Source organism: Odontesthes bonariensis, chromosome 14 (assembly GCF_027942865.1).
Source record: "Odontesthes bonariensis isolate fOdoBon6 chromosome 14, fOdoBon6.hap1, whole genome shotgun sequence".
NCBI lineage: Eukaryota > Metazoa > Chordata > Actinopteri > Atheriniformes > Atherinopsidae > Odontesthes > Odontesthes bonariensis.
In genome coordinates, this window is record NC_134519.1 from 5,794,972 (window position 1) to 5,811,650 (window position 16,679).

The 16,679-nt window shown below is 43.2% G+C and overlaps 1 protein-coding gene across 1 annotated transcript in view; it reads right to left on the reverse strand.

Annotated features, from left to right (window-relative positions):
- The window catches only part of adcy8 (adenylate cyclase 8 (brain)), a 141,766-nt gene that overhangs the window by 23,913 nt on the left and 101,174 nt on the right, over positions 1–16,679 (reverse strand). The window contains exons 12-14 of the mRNA XM_075482691.1: positions 16,069–16,241; positions 11,324–11,402; positions 217–375 (exon numbers count right to left, since the gene is read on the reverse strand). Coding sequence (XP_075338806.1) covers positions 217–375; positions 11,324–11,402; positions 16,069–16,241 — 411 coding nt within the window. The remainder of the gene's footprint in view (positions 1–216; positions 376–11,323; positions 11,403–16,068; positions 16,242–16,679) is intronic.

Sequence of the window (16,679 nt, forward strand, 5' to 3'; positions counted from 1 at the left end):
TCCATCTAAACTGTCTGATGTTGCAATAGAACAAAGTGACAAGAAGTGAAGCAAATGACACCTGATGCCAGATGATCAATAACGATTTCCCTAAAGGATTCTTAAATAAAAACTCAAGGAAGCCGGGAAAGAAAATACACAAATATTCAGACTGCCTGAGCATTGGATTTGTACTCTGACCCCACATCCAGATGTGTGAGTGGGTTCTGTGCAGACCTCATTGTCCCGGTCCTTCTCCAGGAAGTGCCGGGCCACGTGGCTGGGTAGGATGTTCCTCAGCATGTTCTCGTTGTGTTCTCGCAGCTCCTTCATCTCGTTGATCTCCTCTTTGGCCTGGACGCGCCACAGGAAGTCCAGCCGGGCCGTGTACTCCAGCTGACCACAGAAAAATAAAAAACACACAAAACACTGAAGAGCTGGTGCTGTAGATGCTGTAGGAACCAAGAATATTGGTTTTAAACAATTACCAAATGGTCTTAGATGAAATATTAACTTCTTATTTTCCCCCCTTTTAAAATTTTAACCATCAAACTGCTAGAAAAGCTTATCTAAATCCCTGTTTAACCACTTTAAAGACTTTACTGGAGATTTAGCAGTTAGCACACTGCACAGGTACGTCCTTTATGGAAGAATCATCGGACGAAATCCTTTCATTTAAGCCCAAACGCCTGATGAAGGTCAGACAGACATTCTTTTGCTTGTTTCTCCACGCTACGCACCTTATTGACGTGTGCTGGGCATCATTTTTAAAACTTTTGCATGCTTAAAACCAGGGCTGGGCAACGATTAAAATGTTTAATCTAATTAATCACATGATTTCCCTGATTAATCACGATTAATCCCATTTGTACGCAGAATCCAAAAATGAATCCAAAAGTAGTGTATAGCTTTTAGCATTTAGTTTTATTTTAAATGTGCTGCCATATGAATGAAAGTGCCATAACATTTGTTGTGCAAACACACTTTTAACATCAGCATCTTTCTGTAGTTTTTATGTAGAAGCCTCGCTCCACTGTCTGTTTCCTTGAATGACTTGCTGCTATCAGTTGTGTGTTTTGCCTTTAAGTGATATTTTAGACTGGAACTACTACGCTGAGAAGACAATTCAACTTGGCTGTAAATCCAGGAGTTTTAAAAAAAAAAATAAATTTTGAAATACGTGCTTTTATGTTGAAACCAGTAAAACAGGAAGTAGCGTTGGTTAGCTCCGCGAGCTTCACACAGACACCGAGGAGCACCTGTAACGGTGATGTTACCTGCTAGTTTATCTTTATTTTATTCCTCCATGCTTCGTGGTGTTTGCTGTAACTGTGTGAATGTGATGCAGAGGAGAAGTGGAAGTTAAAGAATCCTAGTTTGACCGTGAAGATTGCCTCTGGGGAATGACTCTGCCATTGGTACTTTGATTATTTATTGGTACCAGCAATGATTACAACAGCTAATGTTGTCTTTTACTTTGTTTACTTGAAAATTTAGTTCTACGGTGTTGATGTGCCGTTAATAAACATCTGTGAGAAGAACCGGAGTCTCGCATTCAATCAATGGGCGGCATGTTGGCAGCGTTTACAGATGACTTTGGTTCTGAACTTTAAAATGAAAATGGCCGAGTAAAAGTTCCGTACCCTTCTCCATGTTTGGTGGATCCGCCGATTACTTTCTTTTCCGGTTCCTCAGCAGACAGCAACAGACTTTTACAATTAAAAAACAATGCGTTACTGCGAGATATATTAACGAGTTAACGAGATAATAACGACTTAACTGGCCCAGCCCAACTTAAAACGTGTCTCACCAGACGTCAGCTGATGCCCGTCCTGATCCTGTTAGCTCTGCCTGACGCAAAGGGATGACTTCATGGAATAAAACATTCGGCGCTACACTTAAAGCCTCTTAAAACCAGCAAAACCCCGACTTGTTTATCTTTTTCTTACCCTTTCCAAACGGGCATAACACTTTGTTAATTTCATATTTATAGCTTTAAGCTTTAATCTCTAATCCGAAACACAAATTGTTTACATTTAGAGCCCGACACGTTGGTGCTTAGTTTGTATTTGCAGAGGAGAGGAGAGGAGAGGAAAATCATCAATGATATTGAAAATTAATTGTAAGGGCAGGCAGCTACGCCTGTGAAGAGTTTTCTGACTAATCGTGGTATCAATTAGTCCCCTTAATCTTCAGTTTTTCTAATTCATGCAAAGCCTGCAGGGCCTGTTTAGAGGGGCGATAATGAGATGGTGGCTGGTGAAAAGAGTGTTTTGATCAGTCGTCGACCAACATGACCTCCCCAGCTCGCAGACGGCTTCTATTAACCCTCAGAGAGAGAACACTGTGTTCCCCCAGCGCTAACAAACACTTTGCTCAACATTAGAGCAGCTGTCACCTCTCACGCTGTGTTTACTGCAGGATGGAATCTCCTCGTGCTCAGTTTTATGCTCTGAGCTGACACACCAGGTTCCAATGTGAGTATATTAAACTCACTGCAGGCAAAAAGAGTGAAACAGCATAGCGTAGTTTTTATTTTGAGGATTTACTCTGGCTTTGCTCTTTAAGGTAAATACCGTGCTTTTTCTCCTCTTCATTGATATAACGGCTGCAGCTGTTTGTTACATTGAACGGAAAATATGAAAGAGTTTTTTTGTTTGTTAATCCTTTGGGTGTAATCACAACAACGGTGTATCAAAGAGAGCCCCTCTCCAGTCACCGGAGATAAGAGCCACATGCAAATCTTGAGTCAAAGAGTGACCGTGCACCTAAAGTCAAAGAGTGACCGTGTACCTAAAGTCAAAGAGTGACCGTGTACCTTAGGTCAAAGAGTGACCGTGTACCTAAAGTCAAAGCGTGACCGTGTACCTTAGGTCAAAGAGTGACCGTGTACCTAAAGTCAAAGAGTGGCCGTGCACCTAAAGTCAAAGCGTGACCGTGTACCTTAGGTCAAAGAGTGACCGTGTACCTAAAGTCAAAGCGTGACCGTGTACCTTAGGTCAAAGAGTGGCCGTGCACCTTAGGTCAAAGAGTGACCGTGTACCTAAAGTCAAAGCGTGACCGTGTACCTAAAGTCAAAGCGTGACCGTGTACCTTAGGTCAAAGAGTGACCGTGTACCTTAGGTCAAAGAGTGACCGTGTACCTAAAGTCAAAGCGTGACCGTGTACCTTAGGTCAAAGAGTGACCGTGCACCTTAGGTCAAAGAGTGACCGTGCACCTTAGGTCAAAGAGTGACCGTGCACCTTAGGTCAAAGAGTGACCGTGCACCTAAAGTCAAAGAGTGACCGTGTACCTAAAGTCAAAGCGTGACCGTGTACCTTAGGTCAAAGAGTGACCGTGCACCTTAGGTCAAAGAGTGACCGTGTACCTAAAGTCAAAGCGTGACCGTGTACCTAAAGTCAAAGCGTGACCGTGTACCTTAGGTCAAAGAGTGACCGTGTACCTTAGGTCAAAGAGTGACCGTGTACCTAAAGTCAAAGAGTGGCCGTGCACCTAAAGTCAAAGCGTGACCGTGTACCTTAGGTCAAAGAGTGACCGTGTACCTAAAGTCAAAGCGTGACCGTGTACCTTAGGTCAAAGAGTGACCGTGCACCTTAGGTCAAAGAGTGACCGTGTACCTAAAGTCAAAGCGTGACCGTGTACCTAAAGTCAAAGCGTGACCGTGTACCTTAGGTCAAAGAGTGACCGTGTACCTAAAGTCAAAGCGTGACCGTGTACCTTAGGTCAAAGAGTGACCGTGTACCTTAGGTCAAAGAGTGACCGTGCACCTTAGGTCAAAGAGTGACCGTGCACCTTAGGTCAAAGAGTGACCGTGTACCTTAGGTCAAAGAGTGACCGTGCACCTTAGGTCAAAGCGTGACCGTGTACCTTAGGTCAAAGAGTGACCGTGTACCTAAAGTCAAAGCGTGACCGTGTACCTTAGGTCAAAGAGTGACCGTGCACCTTAGGTCAAAGAGTGACCGTGTACCTAAAGTCAAAGAGTGACCGTGTACCTTAGGTCAAAGAGTGACCGTGTACCTTAGGTCAAAGAGTGACCGTGCACCTAAAGTCAAAGAGTGACCGTGTACCTAAAGTCAAAGAGTGACCGTGTACCTTAGGTCAAAGAGTGACCGTGTACCTAAAGTCAAAGCGTGACCGTGTACCTAAAGTCAAAGAGTGGCCGTGCACCTAAAGTCAAAGAGTGACCGTGTACCTAAAGTCAAAGAGTGGCCGTGCACCTAAAGTCAAAGAGTCACCGTGCACCTAAAGTCAAAGAGTGACCGTGTACCTAAAGTCAAAGAGTGGCCGTGCACCTTAAGTCAAAGAGTGGCCGTGCACCTTAAGTCAAAGAGTGACCGTGTACCTAAAGTCAAAGAGTGACCGTGCACCTTAAGTCAAAGAGTGACCGTGCACCTTAAGTCAAAGAGTGGCCGTGCACCTTAAGTCAAAGAGTGGCCGTGCACCTTAGGTCAAAGAGTGACCGTGCACCTTAGGTCAAAGAGTGACCGTGTACCTAAAGTCAAAGAGTGACCGTGTACCTAAAGTCAAAGAGTGACCGTGTACCTTAGGTCAAAGAGTGACCGTGTACCTAAAGTCAAAGCGTGACCGTGTACCTTAGGTCAAAGAGTGACCGTGTACCTAAAGTCAAAGCGTGACCGTGCACCTAAAGTCAAAGCGTGTCCGTGCACCTAAAGTCAAAGCGTGACCGTGTACCTAAAGTCAAAGAGTGACCGTGCACCTAAAGTCCAAGAGTGACCGTGCACCTAAAGTCCAAGAGTGACCGTGTACCTAAAGTCCAAGAGTGACCGTGTACCTAAGGTCAAAGAGTGACCGTGCACCTTAAGTCAAACAGTGACCGTGCACCTAAAGTCAAAGCGTGACCGTGTACCTAAAGTCAAAGAGTGACAGTGCACCTAAAGTCAAAGAGTGACCGTGCACCTAAAGTCAAAGAGTGACCGTGCACCTTAGGTCAAAGAGTGACCGTGTACCTAAAGTCAAACAACACGTGATGCTGACAAACAATAAAGTTCTATCCTATCTTATGAAAGACGTAAGACGTGTTATTGCAGCGTCAACAAACTATGGAGGGAAAATGAGCGAAGATGCTTTGAGTTTTTGTCCTTGAGACATCACACATAATACTCGCATTGAGCACATGCTGAATGAGGCTGAGACTCTTGTAATGAAACAGGCTGGGAGGACGAATAAAGGAGGAAAACAGTCCTCTTCATCTTCCTCCTCTAATTGGTCCTTCTACAATTAATTCAACATAATTAAATCACTTGAGTGTCCTTTGAAAGAAGCAGTAACTAATGTTTTAACAGCCTCCGTGTTCATGCAGCTTCTTTACAATGGACGGCAGTCCGGTGAGCAACAAAGGATTAAAAGTGCAAATGGTGCTTTACTCTGGCACTGCTTCATATAATAATTTATTAGCTAAGCTTCTCTTCATCATTACACGTGTCTGTTAGATCTCTGCTCCAGAGAACTCACTTCACCCCGAAAATGTGTGATATTTGATGCCTGGAAATGGAAAATTGTGTTTCACTATATGAGCACCTCTTTAGCACCTGAAAAGGGACAATTTATCACAGGTGAAATTCAGGTATTTTTCACAAGTCATGGGATGAAGATCATGCGATTATCTAATTTAATTTGGTGTCGGAACTTAAAGGGATAGTTCGCCTCTTTTGACATGAAGCTGTATGACATCCCATATCAGCAACATCATTTCTGAACATCTTCTTACCCCCTGCTACGTCCTGTGAGCAGAGTTCCAGCCTCGTTTTGGTGTTGATGAAGGTAGTCCGGCTAGTTGGCTGGGGTTTAAAAAATAAAGCGTTTTGCTTCTCAAAACAATATGCGTTCAACAGAGTAATACATTTGCATCACAAAATGGTTCTCCAGGAAAAAGTCAGACCTCACAATCTCTTGGCCCTATTTTCTCTCCTTTCATATCACTGCCTGCTGCCATTTCCCTTCTGAGCAGTAAACACCATAACAGGTGCGGCTGTCGGCAGGCAGCAGCATGCAGAGAGAAAATAGGGCCAAGCGATTGTGAGGTCTGACTTTTTCCTGGAGAACCATTTTAGCCTCGTTTCCACTATGCAGTCCGGTACGGGTCGGTTCAGAATGGTTCTCTTATTTCAGTGTTTCCACTCCCACCAAAGCGTACCGGTCCCATGGAACCCGTGACCATGGAACCCGTTACCATGGAACCCGTTCCCATGTCTGTAACCCTTCTGCTTGGGGTAGCGAGCACACAGGACCGGTTCCAGGCTCTGCTCTCCGGTGTTGGTGAGGAGGCTGAGCAGCGGGAGCTCGATGGCGCTGTTTCAAACCAAAAAGTTTTCCAGCCGATCGCCGCAAAAATGTCAGAGAGTGGTTTCAACCGGACCGCGAGCCGGTGTGGCATTAAGCTGAAGAAGCTTGGAGGTGGTTCCAAATAATGGATGTTGTTTGTTATTTGCTGTTATTTGCTATTTACGCTTTGGCACGCACTCCGCCCACCCCTGAGGGTCCCCTTTGTACAGTGGGAACGCAAGCTGACCCCAAAGAGACCCCAAAGCGACCCGTACCGTTCTGAACCGACCCGTACCGGACTGCATAGTGGAAACGAGGCTAAAGTGATGCAAATGTATTACTCTTTTGAACACATATTGTTTTGAGAAGCAAAACGCTTTATTTTTTAAACCCCAGCCAACTAGCCGGACTACCTTCATCAACACCAAAACGAGGCTGGAACTCTGCTCACAGGACGCAGCAGGGGGTAAGAAGATGTTCATAAATGATGTTGCTGATATGGGATGTCATACAGCTTCATGTCAAAAGAGGCGAACTATCCCTTTAAGTTCCGACACCAAATTAAATTAGATTACAAAGTAGAAAGCAGAGAATGCAATGACATACAAACACATTCAAGGATTCGAGGATGCTTCAACATGCTGACTGGAAGATAAAGGAACTGAACCACCAGATTATTTTTTTTCTGTCCCCCCCATTACAAATTTAACTATAATCCTATTTGGAAACTGAGCCATCTGCAGAGTTCATGGAACCATTAACCTAAAATAAAGGCTGACTCACATTTTGCACACTGGACCTTCCAGTCTCTTTATGCACTCTGCGCTTGGCCTGATGCATCTTTCACAAACAGCGTTTTCGAGCAGTGAGCGCAACAGGACTCTCATTGTCTCTGTCGTGCCAAACAAGTGGTCGAATTGACCCAGAGAGGAATCAATCCCGTGTGCCACTGGATAACTTCAAATACGGCTGCTTTCCACTGTCATGAGGCTACAAAAGACCTTCAATTACGCTCGTCTCCCCTCCTCTCCGACGGACGCCGAACTGCATGATCAAAGGTTGCCATAGAGAGAGCATGAAAGCGGTGAGGGTGACACCAGTTTCCTGCAGGCTGCGGACTCTGGCTGCATCTTTATAAAAATGGCTTGTATAATGTATCAGACATGCAAACGAACTGTTTCTGTTTTGCTTTGTATACGGAGGAGACTCACTGATGGGTTCCAAGTTTGTTTGTTTTTGCTTCTAATTCATGGAAGTATTTTCCACTCGCAGCTTGTTTACACAAGGAGCATTTTCCTTTCTTACAGTTTTTTTATTCAAGACCAGAGGTGGGTAGAGTAGCCAAAAATTGTACTCAAGTAAAAGTACTGTTACTTAAGAATAATATGACTCAAGTAAAAGTAAAAAGTAGTCATCCAAATAATTACTTGAGTAAGAGTAAAAAAGTGCTCGGTGAAAAAACTACTCAAGTACTGAGTAACTGTTGAGTAACGTCTGATTTATTTGTTAACACAAGCATTCAATCAGACAGACAAAAATACTAAATAATCATCTTTAGGCAAATTAGAGTTCATCCAATTGATAAAATAAATTAAAATTAATTAATTAATTACAAAATAGCTTAAATTAAAATAATCCAGGTAAATTCAAGTACTTCAATAAAAAAATAAAAGAGACTTAGGAAATGTTTAAAACATATGTAACCCATATGTAACCTAAAAAACAAACATTCACCTATCCATGGGGGGAAAAAACGAGTTTAGGAAACTTAGCGCTACATGTTTCCTCAAGTTAGATGTTGAGTTTCTGCTGAAATGTGCGTTTGTTTTGGTTGCCACAGAAGACACATAATGTAGCTGCTGTTTCTCACTCTTTGTAAGGTAAACATGCTTTCAGTATGAGGCCTCGTCTGCGTCTTCATTTCCCACCGTTGGTTCTGACATTTTTCATCTGTTTCTTTGTTTGTTTGCTACGACTGCTAATGCTAAAGCTAACCCGTCCCGCCGCTGAGATCGAGTACGGTCACGTGACCAGACTGCACGGCTGCGTCTGATTGGTGGAACACAGTCAGGTGGTAGAGCCTTTGGTGGAAGTCTCTCTCTCTGTCAGAATAAAACATTAAAATGAGGCGTACGCGGGGGGATAAAAATAATGAGGCGTAGAATACCAAAGAGGTAAGAAGAAAAGTAACCAGCTCATTGTAGCCTAATGTAGCGGAGTAAGAGGGCAGTTTCTGCTGCACACATCTACTCAAGTAAAAGTAAAAAGTATAGAGATTTAAAACTACTCCTAGAAGTATAATTATTTCAAAAACTTACTCAAGTAAATGTAACTCATTACTACCCACCTCTGCTCAAGAGGCCATAAAAGTTTCCATTTCAGTCTGACTGAAACGAACGAATCATCTTTTTTTTTCTCTCATTTTGAACAAACCCCACCGAGGGAACTCTTTGAGAACTCTCTGTAATGGTGAATGAACCACCGGGTGTTACAGCAGAGCAGCTGAGTGCCCGTCCAAAACAAATACAGCCTGAACTGAAAGTGAAACCTATCTCTGAGCCCCTCGAGCAGCTTGTATAGATCCCTCCGTCTCAGGAAAAGCAGACCACCGGGGACTCTTGGTGTTGTTTCTGAATTTTGTTTGCGGGAGGCTTGTTAGTTGAAGAATGTGGTTTATTCAGTGGAGCAAGAACTGGATGCTTCAGGCTGCCCTGCAGGGACTCAAATTGACAAACAAGGAGGAGAGACCAGAAGAGTGAGAAAGTGAGCAGAGGCAGAGTGTCTGCACTGTTTGGTGGGAACTAGGGCTGGGCAACGATTCAAATGTTTAATCTAATAATCTCATGATTTCCCTGATTAATCACCATTAATCACATTTGTACGCAGAATCCAAAAATGAATCCAAAAGTAGTGTATAGCTTTTAGCATTTAGCTTTATTTTAAATGTGCTGCCATATGAATGAAAGTGCCATAACATTTGTTGTGAAAACACACTTTTAACATCAGCATCTTTCTGTAGTTTTTATGTAGAAGCCTCGCTCCACTGTCTGTTTCCTTGAATGACTTGCTGCTATCAGTTGTGTGTTTTGCCTTTAAGTGATATTTTAGACTGGAACTACTACGCTGAGAAGACAATTCCACTTGGCAGTGTTTACAGATGACTTTGGTTCTGTCGACTCCGCCGTCTGGAAGAACTTTAACATGAAAATGGCCGAGTAAAAGTTCCGTACCCTTCTCCATGTTTGGTGGATCCGCCGATTACTTTCTTTTCCTGTTCCACAGCAGACAGCAGCAGACTTTTACAAAATAAAAGCCTGTGAGCAACAGACTTTTACAAAATAAAATAATATGTGGGTACAGCAGATGCCCCATGTACAGAGGCTATAGTCCTCGCTGCAGCTGGCCCCGGTTCGAGTCTCACATCGGACGGCCCTGTGCTGCATGTCGTTCCCCCTCTCTCTGCCCCCTGCTTCCTGTCTCTCTGAACTTTCCTATCCATAATTTTTTTTTTTAAATTGTAAAAAAAAATAATAATAAAATAAAACCTGCGTTAATGCGCGATAAAATATTTATCGGCATTAAATAACTAACGAGTTAACTCGCCCAGCCCGAGTAGGAACATCTTTCGCTTGACACGGTTTTGTTGCTGCTGTTTGTTGAACTATTTAAACGGTTAGTGAATGGGTGGGGGGGGGAGAACTGATTAAATCATTAATGAGATGATGTTGAAACCTACTTGTTAGATTACTTTTTACTTTTTAATTTAACGGTCCAGTGAACTCATTCCTTGCTGTCATGATTAGGCAGTTTTTTTTCCTTTCAATTTAATCTAAATGAGGCACACAATGACAGATATTCTCTGCAACTAAATTGTGATGGAGTTTGGTTATGTAACGGTGACGGTGCAGCCCGGGGAGCGGAGTATCAAACTGACCTGCTGCAGTATTATGATGTTAATGTCGACTTTTTTCACAGAAAAAGCTCAAAGGTCTGCAGACCAGTGCATGACTAAACTGGATGGATGCAACATAAAAATGATTCATCCAGTCGTCTCTCTGACTGCTGTCCAGGCTGACTGTGACAGATTTTAGCTGAGTGTGGTGATGAAGGGACCGTATCCCAGAGCATCCATCAAGGAAGTAACAGATGTTGATGTAGCACAGCCAGATGTTTATTCTATGGCACAACTGGACCAACACACTGGTTTAAATGCTAAAAAAGTTCATCTTCAACAATCAATCTGCAGATTTGTTTCTGAAATAACGATTTAAAGCGTTCCTGGATAAACTGCTTTTCCAGTTCATCAGGTGTGCTGGTGGAGCTCCATCCAACACCCAGCAGCCTTTACTGATTTATCAGATTATTAGACAAACAGGACCATTATTCCACAAGATTTTAAGCATGTTTCATACTGTTTAATATATCTGATGGTAAATCTTGTTGCAGTAAAGCTAAAGTACCAGTAGAGGGCACTATTAACAAGAAAGAAATGTATGATAATGTCAATATTTTCATATCAGAGTGCATGTTTGCTCGTGTCGTTTGTCTCTGGCCCTGTGATGGACTGCGCCCCGCCCAGGACGTATGCTGCCTCTCGACCAATGGCAGTTGGGATAGCCCCCCCCACCCCCCAGACAATGGATGGATGGATGATTTCAATTTACAATGACTCAGAGATTTGAATAGTGGATGATAACATTTTCTCTGAGGAAAATAATTGCTGATTCATTGTCTGGGAGCCAAATAAAAATGATTAATTAACTAAATGTTTGAGAAGTGGTGTTAACGTTTTATAAAATTAGACTTTTCATTATCATGTTTAAACACCACCGGAGCAGCGACTGCCTGTTTATCTTCTTCTCCCGTTAATTTCACTTCAGGCTGCTGCTGCCGCTTCACATTAATTGGGCTTGTTGCATAGCAACAGTCAGGAGGCTTGGTCCTGTCATCGAAACTGGATTTGAAGGGTATTAAGGACCGTGATGAGCTGTCTGGGATGTGTCGGGTGCATCATTATACGTGAGTTCTGTGCTCTGAGGCTGTTTTAAAGTCACACTTTACCTGCTGACCGTGGTAGAACACCGCGAGGAGGAACATGGCCATCAGGAGCAACGACGTCTCTTTGGTTCCCAGGAAGTTTCTGTGGCAACGAGAACAAAAAAGGAATCTGCTGAGTGTTCATTTTTCCAACAAGTGAGTGCTGAATGAGCTCTGATGGCGCAGAAACGAACCCCCGTCACCAATAAAGTCTACATAGAAACTACAGAAACACAAACAGAGGAAGGTGGCAGGACTCCTTTTCTTTTCTGATGTGACAGAAGCATAAAACCTCCGTGTTTATTTTCAGATTGTGGAGAGCTGCTCTGGAGCACACCGAGGATTAACAGCTCAGAGAGATGTAGAGATGCTGCTCCAGGTATTTCATACATAGACCTCAGAGCCAGACTCCCATAACAAGTGAAAAATAAGAAATCATTCGTTTTCAGTGCAGAGGATCAGCTCATGACAGTGATGTATGATGTGATGTCTTTAGGGGAACAATAAAGCTGTGAAGGCTTTTCTTCATACCTAATGCCAGGTTTAAACTGCGGTGCAGCTCGAGAGACCCCCAAACGGTGTGCAATATGAAATAAGTCAACATGAAAAGACACAAGAAACCGTCCAGACAGCAGAATTGGGGATGAGCTGGTCAGTGCAGCAGATGAGAAGAAGCTGAGGCATTTCCCAGAAGGAGGACTAATTTAAAATAACTCTCAATTAAATTCTATCTCCCCTCATATACAATATCTACCATTTTTTAATATTTTTTAGGGGCTTTTTTGCCTTTATTAGATAGGACAGTGTAGAGAGACAGGAAGCAGAGAGAGGGGGAACAACACGCAGCACAGGGCCGTCCGATGCGGGACTCGAACCGGGGCCAGCTGCAGAGAACTATAGCCTCTTATACATGGGGCGCCTGCTCAACCCACTACGCCACAGACCACCCAAAAATCTATAATTTTGTAATGAAAAAAAGCCCAACTCACGAGCCCTGAGTGTCACATTCTCATTTTTACAGTCTCACACCTCATCCTGACTGAACGCAAGCGAGCGATTGATAAAAAGTGATCAGAATGCGTACTTTTCACTCAGCCTGTCCTGACATGCCGCGACGGCGACCTAAAATTGCCCGCGCTGTCTCTATCTGGACGACATTTCGCGGCAGCGTCCCGCCCCTAAACACTTCTTATTGGTTGAAATGAACAAGCTGCTTCCTGTTGACAAGCTAGTTAGCAACAGGTCAGCATCACTCAGGGAATAACGGACGAGGAGAAGCTGATCTTTACCGTGGAACAGCACCCAATGGTTTATGATCCAAACAGATGTCAGAAATCTATAAAAGAGCGCCAGAAGTTAGTTGACGTCCCTTGATGATTTGATTGGTTTGGATTCTGAACCAATAGAATCACTCGCGACAAAATCGTCACCCTCGTGCGGCATTTCATTGTCGCTTCGCGTCAGTTTCGCTCGCTCACGTTCAGTCAGGATGGGGTGTTAAGGCCTCAGTATGTTTCTCCATCGCTATCCGTCAAGCTCCGTCGTCCGTCCTTTGGAAGTCTCTCCGTCGGGATGTCGGATACCCAAGGCAGTTCACCTCCCGATCAGTAGGCGGCGCTACGTTAGACGACCCAATCTGGCGACGTCTATGGTGAAAGTGGTTGATTGGTTGTTCACCTTCCGGCTCCGTTCCACTCCTCACAGTGAACGATGGCGACCGAGAGAGAAAGACTGTTGTTGGAGTTGGAGCTTGTTGATGTTGAAATGCAAATAATTTTGACCAAATGTTGACCGGCACACAGTAAACTCTTTCAAAAATGGCGGCGTTGTTGTTCTGAGAGGAAGGAGCTAAACCGGGAAAGTGATTCTGGAAATGATGTTGTTAGCCGACCAATCACAACCCTTGGGGTCCCCGTAGCTCTCCGTAGGCGACCATAAATCAGCCTTTAGGGTGTAAAATGGACTGTATGAGACGATCTACTCGTGTCAAAGAGGTCATTGCTGTGGAATCCAAAGAAAAAATGGAAAAGCCTCACAGCAGTTCTCCCCACGGACGCGTGGGTTCTCTCTGGGTTCCGCTCACAGTTCCAAAACATTCACGTTGGGTTAATTGGTGATTTGAAATTGAGAGATTGACCCCAGGACTCATGTGAGTGTACCCTGCCTCTCTGGGATGGGCTCCAGCTCCTCCCCAGCCTTGCACATGATGAAGCGAATATGGGAAATGAATGACTTAGTGATGTTTGTAGCCTGGTTCATGTCAGGTGATTTCTATCCAAATTATGTTTACCTTAATCTAACCAAGTGGTTTTCGTGCCTAAAACTGTCTGAAGTATGATTAAAAAGACAAAAAGTGGTGGTATGATTCCAGCTCTACTCCCAAAACTCTTTTAAAACATTCCCAGGGTGCGCTTAGAGCTGGGTAAAAACACTTTATCCATTTATGCTTGAAAAGGTCTACAGCTTACACTCTTTTAAGGACTTTTAGTTCACATGGCCAAGTCTTTTTACATGTTTAATGCTGCCATCTTCACCAGGACTCCCGGAGAGAAGAGAGATCGTATGTTAAACATGAATGAATGAATAAATCAGTAAACTAACAAGCTAAATAAATGTCAAGAGAGCATCAATGATGGTCAATGATCAAAGTTTTCCTCTATTAACGTCTTGAGTTTTATTACTCCACCACCACTCCAACCTCCACATGCTGATTTTGGTGGTTTTTAAACTTGATGCCACCACCTTTTGTTTTTTTAATCATACTTCAGGTGATGTCCCAAACATGAGATTTTATTTAACAGTTTACTGTCATACAGATAGTTGCACCTAATGACTTGTCTTTATTTTAGTGTAAGATTAGTTCAATCAATTAAACAATAGCAGGAAACGGTGCTGCAAATACACCATGGAAATGGTGATGAAGTCCATTACAAAGTTGCCACTTAGTCAGTGGAGTTACATTGCACTAAAAGGATCGGATTATTGACTAAATTACAATCAGACTGAGTTATTAAATTCATGTAGACACCTTAATCTGAAAGGAAATTGGACTGGATCGGATTAAGACCCCGAAATAACTGGGTTGAAAGTCACTCTAAACCTGCTTGTCGTAAAAATGCTTTGTGCCTATGATTTGATTCATTCTCCGCCATATATCCAAGGATAATTACCCTTGCTCAACTCAGTCTTATTGTAATTTAGCCAACAATCTGATCCTCTCAGTGCCATGTGACCCCACTGAGTGATAATCAGAATATAACTCTGATTGAGGGTGTGGGTTATAAAAAAACAACTTTTATATTTCTCCAAATCTGCATCAGGCTGCAGGGCCTCCACTTTCTGTCCCTGGAAATCCAAAACAGAATTAAATGCTACAGGTGTCACAGAAAGGCAATGACAGTATACCACCTTTTAATGCACCAGATTAAAGGTCCTAAATCTTTTCCTCCTTTTTTTTTTACTCATCTCAAAGTACCAGGTGATAAAACCAGAGGAATGCAACAAAGTCCTTTGAGATGAAGGTCCACTGACATCGATGAGCATCTCTGTCTTCTCTGTTTTTACCACATTTCCAGCCCAGCTCAACAACCTATTTTCCCCTGACAGTGATTACATATCACAGATAAAAGAAAGAAAAATCTCAGGGCCGCAGTGTGAGTGTGACAAAAAGTAAATAATATGAAGAAGGAAAGCGCAATTACACGAGACATGAAACAGTCTTTCTCCTCCTGAGGTCCTCCTTCATGTTGACCTTTCATCTAATATCTCAGAGGGGCTTTAAGAAATTAATCTGACTCCCATCAGCTCCCTGTGGTGATGATCTGTGTGGAAACCTTTGCTCTGAGGGTCATTCTTATTTTCTCTGGGTGGCCTCGAACGTAGTCACAGTAAAGTTCACTGTGCTATCTCAGAGAGCCCTTCTTCTTCGTGTGTTTTTTAGGAGGTGGAGGTGAGAAAACACATGAAGAAGTGAGGAACAATGAATGTAAGGCTGTGTTCGAAACCGCATACTTCTCCTACTCATACTAACTTTTTGAGTTAGTAAGCGAGCTTGAGTAAGCGAGAAGTTCCCGGATGCATACTCGATTCTCCGAAATGTTGGGTCTGCATCATGAGGTTACTGCTCATACTCAAACTACCCAAGATGCAACGTAACGTGACGTCGCCGATCGTCATTTCCTGTCAAAACGGCAGTTTCAAGCTAGCTACAACGAGGGTAGGTTCACTTCCTGTTTTCAAAACAAAAGCACCAATTGTATGGTAATGGCTTTCCCTATGATAAAAGGCAACGGGTATTTTATTTTGTGAAAATAACCGGAAGTGCGTTGCTCACTGCGGCTAGCTTTAGTAGCGCTGAATTCGTGGGAACAAAATTGTAAACAGCCGGTATTTTGTCAGGTTTTCAACACGTTGGGGATCTAAACGACTACTTTCTCTCCTGAAAATGTTTCAAATGTTGCTAAAGTTTACAGAGTTTAGAGCTTAAGGGAAATCAGCTTCAGGCCGGCTGATTTTGGCTCGGGCAGGAGCGAAATGCATTGTGGGTAAACGCTCTGCATACTGTCTGATCGATGAGTATGCAGAATGGAAGTATGTAGTATGTAGTATGTAGTATTTAGTATGCGGTTTCGAGCAACTGTTTTTGCTTCACATATTTGTTCATTTGAGCCTGACCAGCAGTAAGGAGTTGGCTTCAACTCACAGAATCCAGTCTTAGATGTAGACAAATGGAGAGTGTGACTGGTGAACTTTTGGGAAAAATCACTCACTCCGTGTTGTGGTGGACGGTGTCGTAGCGAACGAACAGCGAAGTGTAGAAAGCCTCTGTCAGCAGCGAGTAGATGGCGATCATCATCAGCAGCACGGCCAGCTTCAGCACAGAGTTCAGCCGCAGGAACACGGCACAAGTCACCATCGCCAGGACTCCTGTGAACACAAAATACTGGGAGAGACAGAAAGATTTGGTCAACTTCATCTGGCACGCGCTGTATTTAAATAAGTTGCTTCTGTCAAATGTGAGGCACCTCAAAGGGCAATACTACTGATGGGCACTATGCTCCGTAACATCTCTGACTACTATTCAAAAGATGTAATCTTCTCATGAAACACAAAGCCGATATAATGTTTTTCCCACAAGACATTAGAGTAAGATTAGATACATTAAGTCTTTATGATTGGACTGTTAGTGATGTTTCTGTCTAATCTGATTTCAAGCATCGCACTCCAGCTCCATTTTCTTGTACTACACTGAAAAAAGGGAAATATTTGGTCCTTGAATTTACAGAAGAGGAGTTAGTAAAAGCAACACAATTCATTTGTATTCTGTTTGTGAATGTGGTTTAATCGAGTACACTTGAGTTGTTTATAAAGAAGGTTGAAC